This window comes from Gymnogyps californianus, chromosome 4, assembly GCF_018139145.2.
Source record: "Gymnogyps californianus isolate 813 chromosome 4, ASM1813914v2, whole genome shotgun sequence".
NCBI classification, from domain to species: domain Eukaryota; kingdom Metazoa; phylum Chordata; class Aves; order Accipitriformes; family Cathartidae; genus Gymnogyps; species Gymnogyps californianus.
The window spans coordinates 13,954,541-13,971,550 of NC_059474.1; the positions used below are offsets into that span (position 1 = coordinate 13,954,541).

Consider the following 17,010-nt stretch of genomic DNA (forward strand, 5'->3'; position numbering starts at 1 on the left):
TTTTCTTTTTCTTTTTTTTTTTTTTTTTCCGGGGGTGGGTGGCGGGAGGGAGGGAGGTTAACGTTTGCATCTCCCTAAGGGAAAGATCCCACCAGCCAACCCAGCTCCGCCACTGCTGCATCCATCCATTCATTTTTATGGTCACTACCAGCCTATCCCGGTAGTAGAAGGTGCAGAGAAGTGGGAGGCAGAGAGAGAGAGAGAGAGGGAGGGAGGGAGAGATCCGGACAGCGAGAATGGCCGAGAGAAAGAGGAACTGGAATAAAGAAGATGACCTGCCTGTGTATCTAGCTAGGCCGGGTACGACAGCCCAGACACCGCGGCAGAAATACGGGGGGATGTTCGCCTCCGTGGAGGGGGCCTACGAGAACAAAACCATCGACTTCGACGCCTACAGCGTGGGGAAGAAGGGGTCCCGGACCCCGCGGAGCGGCAGCCGGCACGACATGCTGGACGGAGGGGACAACTACAGCGAGACCGCCAGCGACATCAGCGAGGTCTCCGGCTCCGTCATCAGCTCCCCGGGAGACCGGGAGGACAAGACCCCGGGCGTGGAGATCAGATACCCCGTGGGGAAAGAGCTGCTGCAGGGCCAGGACAATGGGCAGGTGAGCGGGGCCGGAGCGGGGCCCCGGGCCGGGGGGCGGGAGCCGCCGCCCCCGCTCGCCGGCGAGCCGTGCCGTGCCGTGCCGAGCCGTGCCGTGCCGTGCCGTGCCGTGCCGTGCCGTGCCGAGCCGTGCCGCAGAGCCCCGCTCGCCGGCGCGGGGGAACGGGGGCCGCCTTGGCGGGGGAGTTTCGGCACGGAAGGTCGGGGAGGCGCAGACCCCTCCTCCCCGGCACGGTGATGCTATAGGAAGAGCCCGGCTGGCCCCTAAACTATCTCACTTGCCTGAGCTTAGTGGGGGGGGGGGCGATCCCAGAAATCGTTTTCCTTTGTAAGTGATGGCGATGAGTTCTCTCCGTTTCCCTTCCTGCCGTTAAAACGCTGCCCGTGCCGGGTGGGCTGGAGGGCAGCCCGGGTCCCCTCGGCGCCTCCCCGCCGCTCCCGGGAACAAAGCAGCCCCCGCTGCGCTCCTGGGCTCGCCGGAAAAACTCCGCGGAGCCTGTCCCAGGCACGGACCCCGGCTCTGCCCCGGCCCCGGCTCTGCCCCTGGCTCCCCCCCCGGCTCCCCATGCGCCTTCATTGTCTCCCCGGCAGGGAGCGCGTAAGGCGGGAGGATCAGCTGAAACCTTTGCCTGGGGGTTCCCCACCTCTGGGGCTGCAACCTGGACTCATATGGTAGACTTCAGGAAAAAGTGAGGCCGATGGGGCTGGCTAGCCCCTGCCAGCTGTGCTTCTCCATCTTAACCCTGTCTGTGGCACGCAGACTGGAGGCAGACCCGGGGGGCTGGCTCTCCTGGGAACCGGGGCTGTCATTGATTTCCCCTTAGAAAGAAATGCAGCCTTGCAGTCATGTCCCTGCATAGATGCACCCTTTGCCTTAGCACCCAGCGTGGAGGCTGTATGGCCTGTCCATGCTCTGCTCTTTCCACAGGCTAAACTGAGAGTTTCCACTCTTTTCTCCCCCTCTTCAATTTGAACATGAATAGGGCACCGGTCCTCTCTGGTCGGGGGTCTGGGTGCCGGTACCACACAGCCTCCTGTGCAGCCTGGTGGGTGGCCGCTGCGGTGGGACACTGGAGCAAGCAGGCAGGGCTTGGTGGGACACTGTGCCTGCGATGGTGCTGCTTCACTGCAACGACCTCAGGGTTGCCTTCAGAGGCTGCCAGCTGCAGTGCAGTCTTCCTTTTCCCAGCTCATCTGAACCGCTGTGTCTTTTCCATCAGGACCCCGGGGCAGTGGGATGCCGTCCCCACCCTGAACGTCCCCCACCTTCTGGGACATCCCTGATGCCTCCTCCCCATCTTCCCTGCTTCCTAGTTCAGCCTGGGACTCAGGGTAGTGAGCACATTGCACACTACCTCCCCAGATCTCACTGTGCTTCCAAAGTTGACTCGCTCTGGATTGGACTTGGGGGGGGTGAGGACGATGTTGGGGGTAAAGTAGGCAATATTTGGTCACTGGCTTAGGAAGGTGCACTGTAAGCAGCAGCCACGTGCCTGACCCCTGTGCAGCAGCGGCCGGAGCTTTTTGCAAGCTCCGAATGGTGATTTCAAGGGAGATGTGTCAGGGTTGTGGCCTGGGTGGGAAATGCCTTGTATCTGTGTGTGTGTCGCAGGGGTGTGTGCGCTAAGAGCCCCTGGCTGCTTGTCGGGGGAATTAACTTGGGCGCAGCTTTGCAGTGCCTTTCACCCTTCCTGCAGTTGTTCATGGAGCCTTAATCAAGCACCGTGAGTGGAGGGAGGCACTCTGTGAGTCAGAAAAGACGGAAAGGTTTCAATTAGCCACTTTTCCTCTCCAGCAGCTGCTGGCATAGCATCTACCTGGCCAGGCCTGGCTGTGCTGGGCTGTGCCAGCCCCCACGCCCTCCCTGGGGATGGGGCAGAGCAGCGAGCGCCACTGGGACAGTGACAAGGAGGGCAGAGCAGGTCAGTGCTGGGTCGGAGCCATTGGTGGGACAGAGCTGGCAGTGCCATCTGGGGCAGTGCCATCGGGGACAGAGCGGGCAGTGTCATGGGGTCAGACCAGGGCAGTGCTATGGGGACAGAGCAGGCAGTGCCATCAGGGTCAGTGCCATGGGGACAGAGCAGGCAGTGCTATGGGGGACAGGCCAGGGCAGTGCCATCGGGACACAGCAAGGCAGTGCCATCGGGGTCAGTGCTATGGGGACAGAGCAGGCAGTGCCATTGCCATGTGCTGCGCGGTAGGACCCGCAGCCGGGGGTTACCCCCCCCCCCGGTCCCCACCCTGCGGGAGCCCACGCATGGGACCCCGCCGGTGACCTCAGCGTGCGAGCGGGGCGGTGGCGGAGCTGGGAGGGCGGCGTTTCCCAGCGCCGGTGCGGGAGGGAGGGAGGCTCCGGCTGGATTGATGGGCTGGGAAGGGGGGCCGAGGGAGTAGGGGTGGGGGACAGGAGGGAAGGAAACGCTTCCTGGGTTGAGCTGAGCGAATCCCGCTCCGACCTGCAGCCGGGAGGGCGCTGCTGCCGCCGGGAGAGGCAGCGCTCGCCGACCCCCCCGGGAGCCGCGTCCCTGTTTTATTGCAGCCGGAAAAAAAGGTGCCGGGTTTGCCTGGCTCCCCTTCCTCTGGGCGAGGAAACTTTGCCTCCATTACACAGCTCTGCCGGGTCGTCCCCGCCCCGCCCCATCACCCGACCGGGCTCTGAATTATTATTCCTCTTATTACCACCGATATTCTTCCGTCGGGCTCGGCTCGCTCCTCGGGGTGTGTTGCGTGCGCCCGGCGCTAGCGAGAGCCGACATGTCTTACCAGGGCAAGAAGAGCATCCCCCACATAACGGTAAGCGGATCCCGGCACGCAGCGAGCCGCTGCCCTCGCTCCTTTGTTAGCGGGGCGGGGAAGGGCGTGAGGCGGGAGCGCAGCGGCCGCGGCCGCGCAGTGCCCCGCGGATGGCGGCGGGGAGCCCGCCAGGCTGCGGGGCCGCGGCCGAGGTTCCTCGGGTCTGGGTGGGTGCGGGCGCCGGTGCCCTCTTCTCCTCCTGCTGGAGCTCCGCGCTGGGAGCGATTTTATTTTTTTTTTAATTTTATATTTTTAATTCTATTTTATTTTATTTTTTTATTTTATTTTTTCCCTTTCCTCGCCCTGCGCACCGCCGGGGCTCAGCGCTGTGTGCTCTCTCTCGCCAGCCTGGGGCCGGCGGCGGTGGGTCGGGGCGGGGAGGGGAGGGCCGGCGGGAGGCTTGCCCCGGCGCTGGCGGGGCCGGGGATCGGGCGCCGGGGGCGGCGGTGCCGCCCTCCCGAGGAGCAGGGCCCGGGGAGGCTCGGCCGCCGGGCGAGGCAGAACAAAAGAGGGAGGGGACGAGCCGCAGCACAACGTGCCCCCGCCGCCGCCGCCCCCCGGCAGCGGGCAGGGGCAGCGCAGCCCTCCGGCGGGGGCAGGGGGCGGTGGTCCAGGGTGGGCTGGGGGTGCGGAGAAATGGGAGGTGGGGAAACGGAGGGGGGAGAAGCGTGGAAAATCAAAGAGCGCCATGATGCCAGCGCCAACACCTCTGCGCGCTATTAATACATCAGACGTGGTGGGGATCAGAAGTCAAAGAGTTAATCGTAACCATCCTCTTCCTATCTGTGTCTGTCTCCTGCTAGATGCTTTTATCCCCGAGCAGGACTACAATAGACCATGCTTTCCATGCCAGAAAGAAAGGATCTGGGTCCTTTGATTCAGTATATTGTTTCCCATAGATACACCGGATTGACAGGGGCTGGGGATAAAGAATAGGCAGAGCTGGCGGGGAGCGGGTTTCAGGGGAATTCTCCCCCAGAGTTTGGTCATGCAGAGATTTTCCCCAGCACCAGTGTCGGTCTCCAGGCTGGTGCCTGCGTTCCTCTTGGGGGACTGGATCAGTGGGTGATGGGGTCGCTGCTGCTGTGGCACCCGGGGCAGAGATGAGCGGGGAAGCGGGGTGAGCTCAAAGAGGCTTGGGTTTGTGGAGCTTTTGCAGGAAAGCTAGCACCGCCGGGGCGCAGGGCAAGTTTCAGTAGCTGAAGAGAGGGCTGACTGGTGGGTGTGGCAGCTTCCTGAGCAAACCTCATGGTTAAAGGCATTATTTGAGCCAGTGTTACAAGGCTTGTAAGCACCTCAAGGTTTTCTCAATATTAAAAAAAAATCCTTTAGCCAAAATATTTGGTCAGGAGGGGAACAGCCTCCTTCTAAAAGCAGGGGGTTATGATACCGAAGTGCTGCATTTATACAGTTTTCCACTATCAACAGGCAGCAGTGCCTGGTGGCCCGGACTGAGCCTCGGTGTTGCAGTGGCTCTTTGGGTGATGGTTCCTCTCGCCTCGGTCCTCGGTGCGTCGTGTGTCTTGCAGTTATTCAGATTACCTGTGGACTGGGGGAGGCCCTGGCTGCCCTCTGGGTGAGTGTCAGGTGCTTTGTGCGTGGCTTGACCTTCATTTGCAGCTGGAGTGTAACAGGTTCCCACCCATAGCTGGTTGTTTGCTCTCCAATTTGGAGTAAAAGCAGAAACTGGAAGAATTGCAAGTGTTTGCCTTGGAATCAACAGTTCATTTTCATTTCTTCACTTCTCACAAATTTCCTTCTCTGTGCTGGTGAGAGGATTGCTGGGAAAAAGAAAGCCCAAACCTCAGCCTGTTCTCTTTGAAATGGGATGTGTTGAAGCTTCTATAAATAAATATTCATTAACACTAGTGAGTTTTGTGACCAAATCAAAGGCATAAATTAACATTAGTGAGGTTGGCAGACATCAGACTTGGACTGCCTTTTTTTATTTTAATGTTTTACACTTCTGGCCCTTTTTCTCCTCCAGCAAAAGCAAATCAGACACTCTGTGTTATACCTTGTATGCGCTGCCTGTCCCACAAGAGCCCACTGGATTTGCCTGTGTGTATCTTCCAAAAGCCCCATTCCAGTATGGTAAATTAGATATTTCATCCTGGCACTAAGGAAACACATTGGAGCTTCAAGCCTTCTGGGCTCTAAGGAAATGTGATAGCTCTGTAAAGTTATGCAACAACAACAGCGATGATGAAATCATATAAAAATGTCATTTGTTACTGTGCTTAACATGCCCCCCCCCGCTTTTTGGAATTACACCAGCTCCTGGATTCATTGGAATAGTGAGAAACTCATTTTTAACAGTGTCCTGTGTGCTGATACTTTGCTGTGGATTTTCCCATACCAAGCCTGTGTTCCTTGCGTGGGGCCAGGAGCCATCCTGAGCACACAAGAGAACAGCACCCAGCATCCTGCCACAGCATCTGGCCACAGGCACTACCTGCGGTCAGTGCCTGGCTGAAAGCTCCCTCCCGGAGCTTGCTGTGGGTCAGGTCTGCGTGTCAGGAACTTTGTGAAGGAAGAGGCAGAGGCTGGTTTCAGCTCTGATCATTGTGGGAGCAGGTATCACTCTCGGGAAGGCAACCCTGTGGTGTCCTTTCTGGGTTACTCCCCTTGGTGCACATGGGCATAACTGCCTCCTCGTGCTTTGTCTGACCATGCCTCGCCTCCTGGACCCTTCAGACTATTAGCAGTGGCTGACTGATATCCCCTTCAGCCCTTTCCCCCGAAGCAGCTTTATTCCTACCTTCCCTTCTCCCCTTTCTCCTGGAAGTATCTAGGATAGTAGAGACACTGTGTTGCAAACAGGGCCCCTTTGGCACCGAGCATCTCCCTGCTCTCATGTACCACATCTTCACCTGCTTTTTTTTCATTTCATTTCACTTGCCTTTTTTTTCATTTCAGCCCCTGAAAATTCGTGCTTCTTGCAATTTATCCTGTTTGTGACTTTCCTGCTGCCCTTTATGCATCCCATGCAGCATCCAGGCTTGCTTGCTGTTATTAGCTGAGCACCAGCACTGCTCTGGTGTAAGGTGTCATTCAGTTGTGAGTCACTGGAGAAACTGGGCCCCTTTTGCTGTAACTACTGTGGGAAGGACCTCCGTATTTGAAGCACCAGACCAGTCTCTGGTTGATGTAAAATAGAGATGCACTGAACCAGTAAGTGTAAGCACTTCGGTCACGTCCTCTGCACTGTGTTGAAGTCCTTGGGGGATCTCACTCCCCTGGTTCAGGAGTATTAGCTGGGGATGGAGCAGGGTGTGCATAATGTAAAGGTGGCCAAGGATGCATCTGCAGGAGCATATTTCTCAGGCTGTGTAGTACAGTCAGCCACCACATCCATTGATGAGGTGTTTTTCTGCATGAGGTGGCAATCTTCTGTGCTTTGGTTGTGCAGACATGCTCTCATGCAGACCGGATTTTCCAGGATACGTCCCCCCGCCCATTGCTTTTAACGTCGCTGTCATACTCCTCTTGTGCAGCATATTACAGGGAATCAGTGAGGGTGACGACACTGAAAGATCTGTTAGGAATTATTTTGGCTTGTGTGTTTTGGTAGTCCTCGGCACTTTTCAAGCAAGGCCTCAGCCCAGATGAACTCAAAATTACAGTATGTAGAGAGCACAATTTTAAAAAAGTACGTGGCGTGTAAAATGTCTGTTAGAGGGCTTGTTTGTTCCAGTAGCGATTGCAACCATTAAAACATAATCAGTGTGAGCTCAGTGAAGAAGTGGTATGAAGACAAGTCTACTGAGCAAAGGGAGAATAGCTAGTCACCAAAGCAAATGCAAGGAGGGACATGGGAGAGGCAAGTGGTGCACAAATCTTAGAAAAGGGAATAATATTCCTGGGAATGGTCCAAGGGTTGGCATATGAATGGGGCAAGGAGCTGCTGGTCCTGAGCTGGCAGACTGTAAGGCATGGGGAGATAGAGAGCTCAAAAATGCGGTGTTACAGAGGGAGGAGCTCATTGAGCTTAGCAAGTAAAGAGAAGGACTGGCACAAGCTGAGAAAAAGAAGCAGATGCGGAAAAATGAAGAGAGGCTGGAGAAATTCAGAGGAGTGGGCACAGAGAATAATTTTAGTTGTAGCCTTTTGAATTGATTGACGTGGAGAGAGCTGAGAAATAAGTAGGCTTCAGCTGAACACGGCAGAATACTTTTGAGAGAGAAAAAATGCATTCATCTGGACTTCTGCTGTGTGACACTGATCTCAAGCTAACTATTGAGGGTCAAGACAGAAACTTTCTGTTTGGCCTGAGCAAAGTGCTGGGGTAACGTGAGGTGTTCTGGTATGAGACAACAGCAGTGCGAGAGCTGCCAGCCGCCAGCTAATTCACTTTGGACGCCAGGTGGGACATGTCCTACAAATGCAAGGTGTGGTGAGTACCTGGAATGGGGAACCAAAGTCCTCGTCTAGGTTTGGATCTATTCCATATCTCCCGTGGCCGTGCTTTTTTCCCCATCCACCTTTGCTTAACAATATGAAGCTACACACAAATTGGTGTGTGACGTGCCAAAAGTGTTCGAAAAGCCTACTGAGTGCTGGGTATGGGAACAGTGTCTCACATTATTATTCTGCTATTGGCACAAGATTTGGACTGATTTAGACAGCACTTTTTGTCGTGCTTTAAAACACCAAGGCCTGGGACTTCTGGATCCCCTCTTACTCTTGAATATTTGCTTAATACTCAAAGTTATGTTTTTCCATCTGTAGCTGTTTAATAGACTTGGCCCCTCTCAGTTTACCTGTCTGCCAGTGAACATTTGTGAATTCACATTGCATATTGCACTGAACTTGGACTTGGCACCTTTGGAGATGCTTTAGCTGCTTCAGTAGAAGTTTTTGGACTTCCAACCACCATTTCTATGATTCTGTGATAAGTCTTTTCCTTTCCTTTTTCCACGGGAGAAAAAGTGGCCATAGTGTTTAAGCCACTTCCATCTGATGTCTTAAATTACATTCAGAGTAGGTCCTTCTGGGGCCATTTCTGTGGAGACTGAAACCTTTGGCAGAGGGACAGAAAGAAGGGTTTGGGGCAGTGATTCCTTTAACTGCCACAGCAAGTTTGTCAGTTGGTGCCCGCTTCAGGGTTTTCAGCATCATGGCTGGTGCCACCACGGGGAGCTGAGCTGCGTTTTGCTGGAAGCCGGGCAGGTTTGGAAAGGGGACAGTGGCTGTCTGGGAAGACAACTGATGCAGTGAGGTGGTTGTTCAGCAAGTCTGAATCTCCTCCTTACAAGTGCCGAGAGCGACCGCTGTCAATGAACCACTTTCCTGACAAGAGGTCAGGGTCTGTTTTCTGCTTTGCTGCCATTTCTTTCATAAGCAAGTATATACATGTGGTAAAAGGGAGAAGTTTCATTTTCCTTTGCGGGATCCAGGAGAGCCCACTGTCTTGTGAAACACTCGGCACTGTGAGAGTTAGCTGGAATACATTTGCTGCTTTTGTAGGTGTGAGAAAGATGGAACAGACATGAGCAGCAAAATAATTTGCAGGTTTCTAATCTTGCTACATGTAAAGATGATGGCATCGTCCCTTGGGACAGCGATACTTTGGGATTACTTTTGCTTGTCACTTGATGCACTTGTCACAAGACAAAGTTTCGATCTGTAGTGCATGTCCTGATGAGGTTTAAGGCCTCAGCTCTTGCTTAGGTGAATAATAAATGTCATCGAATAATAAATGTCCCCACTGATTTCAGTGAAATCTACACTCTATGTAAAATCTCTCTAAGAAAAGCTGATCACCCTTGCCCACCTTGCACATGGCTACCTAAAGGAGTATGCAGAGAGAGTGCAAAGAGACTGTGGAAGGGTTGTTCATGGACTGGTAATGATACCATGGGAGGTGGAGCAGCAAGCGTTGCAACTTGCTATGACTTGCAGGGGAAGTAGATACGTGAGGCAACATGACAGCAAAAAGTATCTAAGCGCAAACAATATACATCCGTGTCTACCACATTTAGTTGATGATGAATTACTATTGCTAACATATTAAAGGGCATTTTCTACTGTTCTGCTTCCCTTGCATCCACCTCCGTGTCCAGAGAAGGGATTCCTTACAGTCTTATCTGGATTTCGACTGTGAGTGGTGCCAAGGCTGATGTGTCCCGGTGATGCAGGTTTCTGACTAGAACTTAGATAAAACTCATCTTCAGTTCAGTGGCACACAGCAGCAATCCGTGCTGTAAACCGTTGTTAGTTTTTCCCAAGTTTAACCTTTCCTATGAATGGCATGCTGAGATTTCGAGATCAGCTCTAGTTGACGTAACCTGCGTGTAACCCAAGAGATGGCTATAACAACACACGATGCAATGGATTCAACTCTCCAGCCCATACTTAGGTGAAACCCCTGCTGATGCCAATGAATATTGTCATCAATAAGATGTTTGTTGTGCTTCCCTTCCAACAGCAAAGCAAAGATGACATTTACAGTGAAGAAATCCCCATGGAGTTAGTAGCTGTAGGAGTAGCCCTTTTAGACCGTGTGATTAAGGAGTGAAATTGCTAGCTGAATAGAAAGTCAGGTCTCCAAAGGGGAAACAAAAGAACATCAGATCTTTTAAATGAATAAAGATGAATGAATATATTGGCTACAGACCAAGATACAGCATTACTACAATCAACATAATCCTTCCTAAATGAGGTGCCATATACTGGAGTGCGTTTGTTAAGAAAAGGGCCTTAAAAGCAGGATTCTCCATTAGTGGCCTATCGGAAATGATGCCTCAAGGATACAATGTTTTACAAGCAATTCCCTGAGTTGATTCAGGGATCACCCTAGCTAAAAATTACTTCCTATGGAGGGTAACCTAGACGTGAAATTCAAAAGGAAGGAGAGTGCTGATTAAAAGCAGATCTTCTATAAGCAGATAGTACTTCATGAAATCCCATTTACAGCTCTTTGATCCTTATGAAAGGATTTTAAGCAAGCATTCCTCTTGGGAAGGATGTCTTTCTTCCTTTGCCATTAAGTTTAAAAATGTTCCTTATTTGTAAGTACTTTGATAAAAGCAAGGTAATTTAACGGTATTGTATCACAACTGGGTCTGAATCTGACCAGCTCTGACAATAGACAACTAAATATATCCACAAAAAAAAAAAAGTAAATCTCTTGTATATTATGGGAAATAACTCTGCAAGAAGGAAAGCACAGAAGCACAGAGGAGCTCTCAGTGTCTCCCTCCATTGTCTGCCAGTGGGACTTTTGCCTTTGAGAAACCGCTCCCTTGCAAATAGTCTTCTTGTGGAGATTTGGATAATCAAGAAGAACACAAACTTCAGCCTGTGGCTTTTGAACCTTCCCTCTAAATTGGGGATGCCGTGTCTTTTCTAACTCTCAGTGGCTTTTTTAAAGCCTTAGCAACAAAGGATTCTGCTTCTCAAATGTTAAAAAAGTAAAGATGAATGTCTCGGCTGCAGGTGTGGTAACGTAGCCTAATGCCTTCTTATGTCTGTTGCCTTTAATCTGATGTCTTTTAAACCACATGCGTTTATAGGCAGAGAACTGGAAATACAGGTGGATTTGGAATTTAAACTGTTTTCAGTTGGCTATTTAGTCATCTTCAGGGCCATTGACTAATCTGGATTTTAGAGAATACAGCCATTGTTGCTCTGGAGATGTAAGGACAATGGTATATTCTAGTAAGTCCTTAGAATTATGCAAAGGATGAAATCACTGCTGAGTGTTTCCTCCTCCATTAGGCCTGGTAAATCTGGGGCTAAGAGTGTTGCAAAGACTTTTTCAGTTGGCAGTGGCTGCAATGCAGCAATCATAAAAGTCCAAATGCAACAATGAAGCAGCACTTAGACCCATATGGTGGATATGTTATATGAAATTCATTGTAGTTAAATTGTAAAGCAAACTGTAAATAGTTAAAAAGACATGATTTACTTCATTTCGAGATGAAGATGTAATAGGTAGACATTCCATTTGTGGAAGAAAAGCAAGAATGTGATAGCATATATCAGAATTGCAGTCTGGACAGATGCTGCTATTTGATGAAAGCACTGCTCTTGAAATCTTTTTGAATCTTTTTGTATGGTTAGAATACATAATGGCAGATTCATTCCTTCTTTTTTTTTTCAAACTCCATCTTGTACAATAGAGGTGTGGTTTTCTCTGAAAGGTGCCTGCAGGTGCAGTACCATGGGTATTGATACTGAAGTGTGTGGTTTGCTATAACTTGTGCTGCATTGTATTTTGACATGCTGCACCAATTTGGGATAATATTTATTTAGTAAATCTTATGTCAGAAGATGGCAGTTTCTGTTACCATGTTTTTCAGTAGTTCCAGAAGCAGACTGAGAACTGCATGTGTAAAAAATGTATTTGAATTTTGTTGTGTGTAATGTTTTTAAATACCTCTAGCTCTGAGTGGAGTAGGTGAATGAAAAAAGGCTAATTTTAAATTTCTTTGCAATTGTTCCTGCTCTAACATTTGAATCTAACATTTGGATCATGTTTACAAGTAACCTAGAGTTGAGTGATTTACTGACCAAAGGAATTTGACTTCACTTGTAATTGCGCAGAGCGCACTGCAGATTTTGGGACCGCAGCAGGGCTCAGGCTCGTCATCTGGCAGGTTGATGCAGACGCTGCTTGTCTCTGCTGGCCTTATACCATTGCGAGTGTATGAAAATATGGACACGCTTCACAAGAGCTGAGCCAAGCTGATTTAAAAAAACTCGGCAAAACAGGCAATTTGTACAATTTCTGCCAGTCACCAGCTTACAGATGTTTTGTGTTGCTCTTACTATAATGCAAACAATAGTTGTAAGGGAGCAGAAAGCCACCGCCTCGTGTCTGAGCAGCTGGCCCCTCCTCCTGCAGCAAACGATGCTGAGTTTGTGGCATCTCCTTCTGCTGCCGTGAAAATTGCTGTCATGTCACAGACTAAGCTCTCTGGCTTTGCTGCCAGATTAAGCAGGAGAAGCTAGACCGTGATTAGCAAAAATCACCAGGAAAGCAGTGCGCAGGGTTTGAAGGTGAAGAGCTGTAAATAATAGGAATGGCTGTATCATACTCAGCAGCGAGCTGAGCTGGGAGGTGCCAGAGTGCTTGTAAAATGGAGCTGCAGGGAGACAGAAGATAAGCATTGTTGCTGTGCTGATGCTGTGTCATAGCCAGGCACAAAACCCGGAAGCACACAGCGTTGCATCGATGCGGTCGCATCATTGCAGCAGCAACGGGTGGAGGAGAAACACCTCGGCTCCGACACCCCACAGTGAATGCCGAGCAATGGCATGGATTTACAGTGGTACTTTCTGCACCTCCCCATGTCAATGAGAGCAGGTTTTTTTTTCCCCTTGAATCTTGGCACCTAATGAATTGCTCAGTTTATATGTTCAATATAATACTCCCTCTCTGTTTTGCTGTGTTCCCGCTGTCTGTCCTTGACAGGCTGGAGGGAGGAGAGGGTCCCGGCAGCTTTCCTTGGCTTGCACCAAGAAGAGCTGGGCTGGCAGCTTCTTGTGCCAGGCAATGCACTGAAAACTTGGTATGGAGCCCTTAGGGCTCAGCAGGCAGGGCACCAGTGACTGAGACATCTGTTAGCTGAATAAAAAGGTGGCAGCCACCCTATAAAGGCTTACACTATTGTCACCTCCTGAGCCGAGTAATGAGCGCATTGTTGTTTGCATTGTGAGGCACCCGAAGGTCACCCACATGGCTGAGGGTACATCTGAGAGCTAGGCAAAGAAAGTGTCTTGCCTGGAGGGGTTTACAGCTGGGAAGGGGAAATATGGGCCAGCGCTGAGTGATTAATTCATGAGCTTCAGGTCACTCCTCCCTCCACCCCCCCCCCCCCCCCTGCTTTCCCCAGGGTGCTACAGAGTGTGGCTGTCCTCCAGCCTGGAACATTGTCCAGGTAGAAGAGGACTTCGGTCTCTAGTTTCTCTGGACATTTGGCACTTGGTAAGAAAACTGCAAGCAGCCTGCCTGACATCAGGCCCCCGGTAAATAATAAATGGCCGCTGACCATGCACAGCCTGGCTAAGTGCCCGAGGAGGCTAACCTACTTCACAGACCCTGTGTGTGCCCAGATTTCTGTCGAGGCTTTCACTGCAGCAAGTACCAGTGACCTAAAACAGTGCAGGAGTGCCCAGGCGTCTGTGGCTGTGGCAGCAGTGCAGGGTGGCAGTGTCCCTTTGCCTTCAGGCCAGGGCTGTGCCTGTCCCTGAAGCCTGTGCTTATGCTATGGCAGGGAATGAGTACTCACATGCTGACCAAGGGTTTGTACGAAAGTTTATTTCATGAAGAATATAGCAAATCTCTTGTCAATGTTAACCCACGCCTCCCTGCTAGTCAGTTATGTTTGTGTAATTTTTCCAGCGTGTTCATGGAAATGCATCTATACGGTTATGTGCACGAAGGCATTCGGTACCACTGCTTTGGCTAAAGACAAGCCACCCTGGTCTGGAGCAGGGTGTAGGAGGCAGTGCCTGTTTGCTTGGGCACAGTGTGCTGTTGGGGTGTCCACGCGGCACTGAAATCCCACCTGAGTTGCTTGTGCCCATCAGCACCATCTGTGTAAAGGCACCCTGCTTTGCTTGTGCTCCTTGCTCGCAGTGATCTGTAAGGTGTCCTACAGACACGCTGACAGCTCGAACTGGTTGGGAAAAGTTCCAACAAAACTCTTTTTCTCCTGAATTTGCTGATTTGCTGGAATGGAAATGTGTGTCAGAGATGTTTCCACATCTATCGGGTCCTGATGAAAGCTGGGCAAGGCTCCATGGCACCCTCACTGGTGGCTTGGCAGACGACCTGGGGAGCATCAAGATTTGTGGTGTTTTGGCAGCCTCATCTCCCATGGCTTCCTGTTCCTGGCTGGGGGCAACCTTAGCCACAGGCCAGCTCAGGTGCACGACCTGCTCCCTTTTGCAACAATTTTGAATGGTTTGTATTTTCTTCTGAGTGGGAAGGTGTCAAGAATTAAAATGTTGAAAGTCTCCAGTTTGAAAAACTCCAGTGCAGTTTTCTTCCATCACCAGAATTTCTTAGGACCTCTGAAATTCTGATGAAGGCAAGACTTTGTAGCTAAACATCCAGTAATCCTTTATAAACTGCAAGTGAGGCTTAATTTAATGGATGACTGACATAATTGAGTGCTTTCTTGAAACTGCATTTGTATCCTTTATAGTTTCAGATTATTCTAATATCTAGTTTTGCCACTTATATATGTATATTTATATATAAAAACATATAAAATCCTTATGTCTACAATTATTTTTCTGGGTCTGTACTTCTGCTTTATTTTAGTCTGTCTTATTTTCCCGGCCTGTTACATTTGTTTCTATTTATTATGCATCTTCTCCTGTTTTAAAAGAAATAAAATGTAGAATATGTTGATGACCATGCAGATTTTTTGACTCATTAGCAGTGACAGGTGCAGTGCTCTGGTAACATTCCCTGCCTGTATCAATAAGCTCTTGCCTCTTGTAATTGGACAGTATTAATGTTTAGGAAGGCAATTGAATGAGCTTAAAAAGAGCTCACAAGATGGTGGTCTCCACAGGTCAGCAGGCAGTTTAGTAAATCATCATGGTGAGGCGATGCAACTGCCAGCACGTGGCAAAATAGCTTAGTACCATTCAGGCTGCTGATTCACAAGTCCTGCAATTACAAGTGACAGTAGAGAGGCTGGGGGAAAACAGGGAGCCTGCTTTGGCAAATTCCAGACTGAGGACTTGCATTTGTCTCCATCCTTTAACGAGAGGGTACCAACATCTGAGGCAGGTCCTGGGGACATATTTCATTGTAGTTCTGTGCGTTGGTTCCCCTCCAAGGTCATCTCACTGCTGCAGCACATGGAGAAAAGCCTCAAACCTTCTGTGTACATACTCTTTTGTCACGGACTGTATTTAAAATGTCTTTTCCCCCCTTCTTTCTCCCCTTAAAATGTCTGTTTCTCCCTTTTTGCTTTTCTAGAATGATATAGAGGGCTATAGAGGCCTCGAACCTACAAAATGTTCAAATACAAGCTGAAAAGTAAATGTGCTACATGTAACTGAGAAGTTACATTGAAAAAAGGTTGTTGTAACACCCCTAACTCTGACTTAGCACTTTTTAATCAATAAATTTTTAGAAGGTGTGTATTGTTGTCCTGGTTTTATAGATGAGGAAACATATCAACTTGTTTAATTAATCTTTTCTAAACTGCGAACTTGGGACATGCATGGTTTATATGCGTGAGTCATCCTGTAATTAAACCAAGAATTGAGTCTGGAGTGAGGAGTATAAAACATGGACAAAATGGAGATTCTGAGTTATTGTTTAGTGAGCCAAGGAAATAATTTACAATAAAAAGCTTTTTTATATATGAATGGGAAAAGAAGGTTCTGACTGCTTTAGAGTTTTCCAGCATTTACGATCACTTGGCAAAAGTCTTTCTAAAAGCGTTAATTACTTGTTGTGGTTTAACCCCAGCCAGCAACTAAGCACCACACAGCCTCTTGCTCACTCCCTCCCAGTGGGATGGGGGGAGAGAATCAGAAGGGTAAAAGTGAGAAAACTCGTGGGTTGAGATAAAAACAGTTTAATAATTGGAATAAAATAATAATAATAAGTAACAAAAAGGAAAATAACAAAGAGAGAGAAATAAAACCCAAGAAAGACAAGGGATGCAAATGAAAACAATTGCTCACCACCAACCCAGCCAGTCCCCAAGCATCGGCCCCCCAGCCAACCTTCCCCCTAGTTTTATTGCTGAGCGTGACATCATATGGTATGGAATATCACCTTGGTCAGTTGGGATCAGCTGTCCTGGCTGTGTCCCCTCCAACTTCTTGTGTACCCCCAACCTACTCACTGGTGAGGTGGTGTGAGAAGCAGAAAAGACCTTGACTCTGTGTAAGCACGGCTTAGCAATAACTAAAACATCCCTGTATTATCAACACTGTTTTCAGCACAAATCCAAACCATAGCCCCATACTAGCTACTATGAAGAAAATTAACTCTATCCCAGCCAAAATCAGCAGAGTGCTGAAGTTACAGACTTTCCCTGTCTCTGGGTAGGTGGTAGGGTGCTGGCATTTCCAGTATGACTTCTTCAATGAGGGAGTTCAAATATTGGTTCTCAGGAATATGCAGTGGTAAAATTTGCTTTCTGTAAAATGTATTTTTTGAGAACAGAGTGTAACCATTTGAATAGAGAAGAATGGAAACAGATGATTGTTGTGAACAGTGCCCCAGCAGACTTGGTATTTGAACAGTTCTTCACGGGAAAAAATGTTTGCTTTCTGGCACTCCAGAAAATACCGGGAGGCAGTAGCTCTCTCTGCGGTTCATATGATATTTCAGGTAAACCAAACTTTGGAGGCTGCAGTCCCGTCCTCATTCATGGAGCAAGTGAGATACGGCGTGGGGAGCCTCAGTACAGAGTGCCCCCAACTAATCAGCAGCCTTTGACCTGCAGGAATCACAAATTAGACAACAATCCATTCTTCATGTCCACTAGAAACTAGATTTTCTGCTGTCGGTCTGTAACACAGTACGGGAGGCGCAAGCTGTGGGCCATGTCCCTTGGCCACCTCGGTGGAGCGGCTGATTTGACCCTGCTGAGCTGACGCTGCTTAAAGGAGCTCCCCTGAGC

General features: G+C 49.7%; 1 protein-coding gene across 2 annotated transcripts in view; it reads left to right on the top strand.

The window, feature by feature from the left end:
• The first annotated feature begins 236 nt into the window (after nt 1-236).
• The window catches only part of CRMP1 (collapsin response mediator protein 1), a 52,112-nt gene continuing 35,338 nt past the window's right edge, over nt 237-17,010 (top strand). The window contains exon 1 of one of the 2 annotated variants that reach the window (XM_050895299.1): nt 237-608. In XM_050895299.1, coding sequence (XP_050751256.1) covers nt 237-608 — 372 coding nt within the window. Of the gene's footprint in view, nt 609-3,213; nt 3,401-17,010 lie in introns of those variants that run through there. The other variant, XM_050895300.1, reaches the window with a different exon arrangement.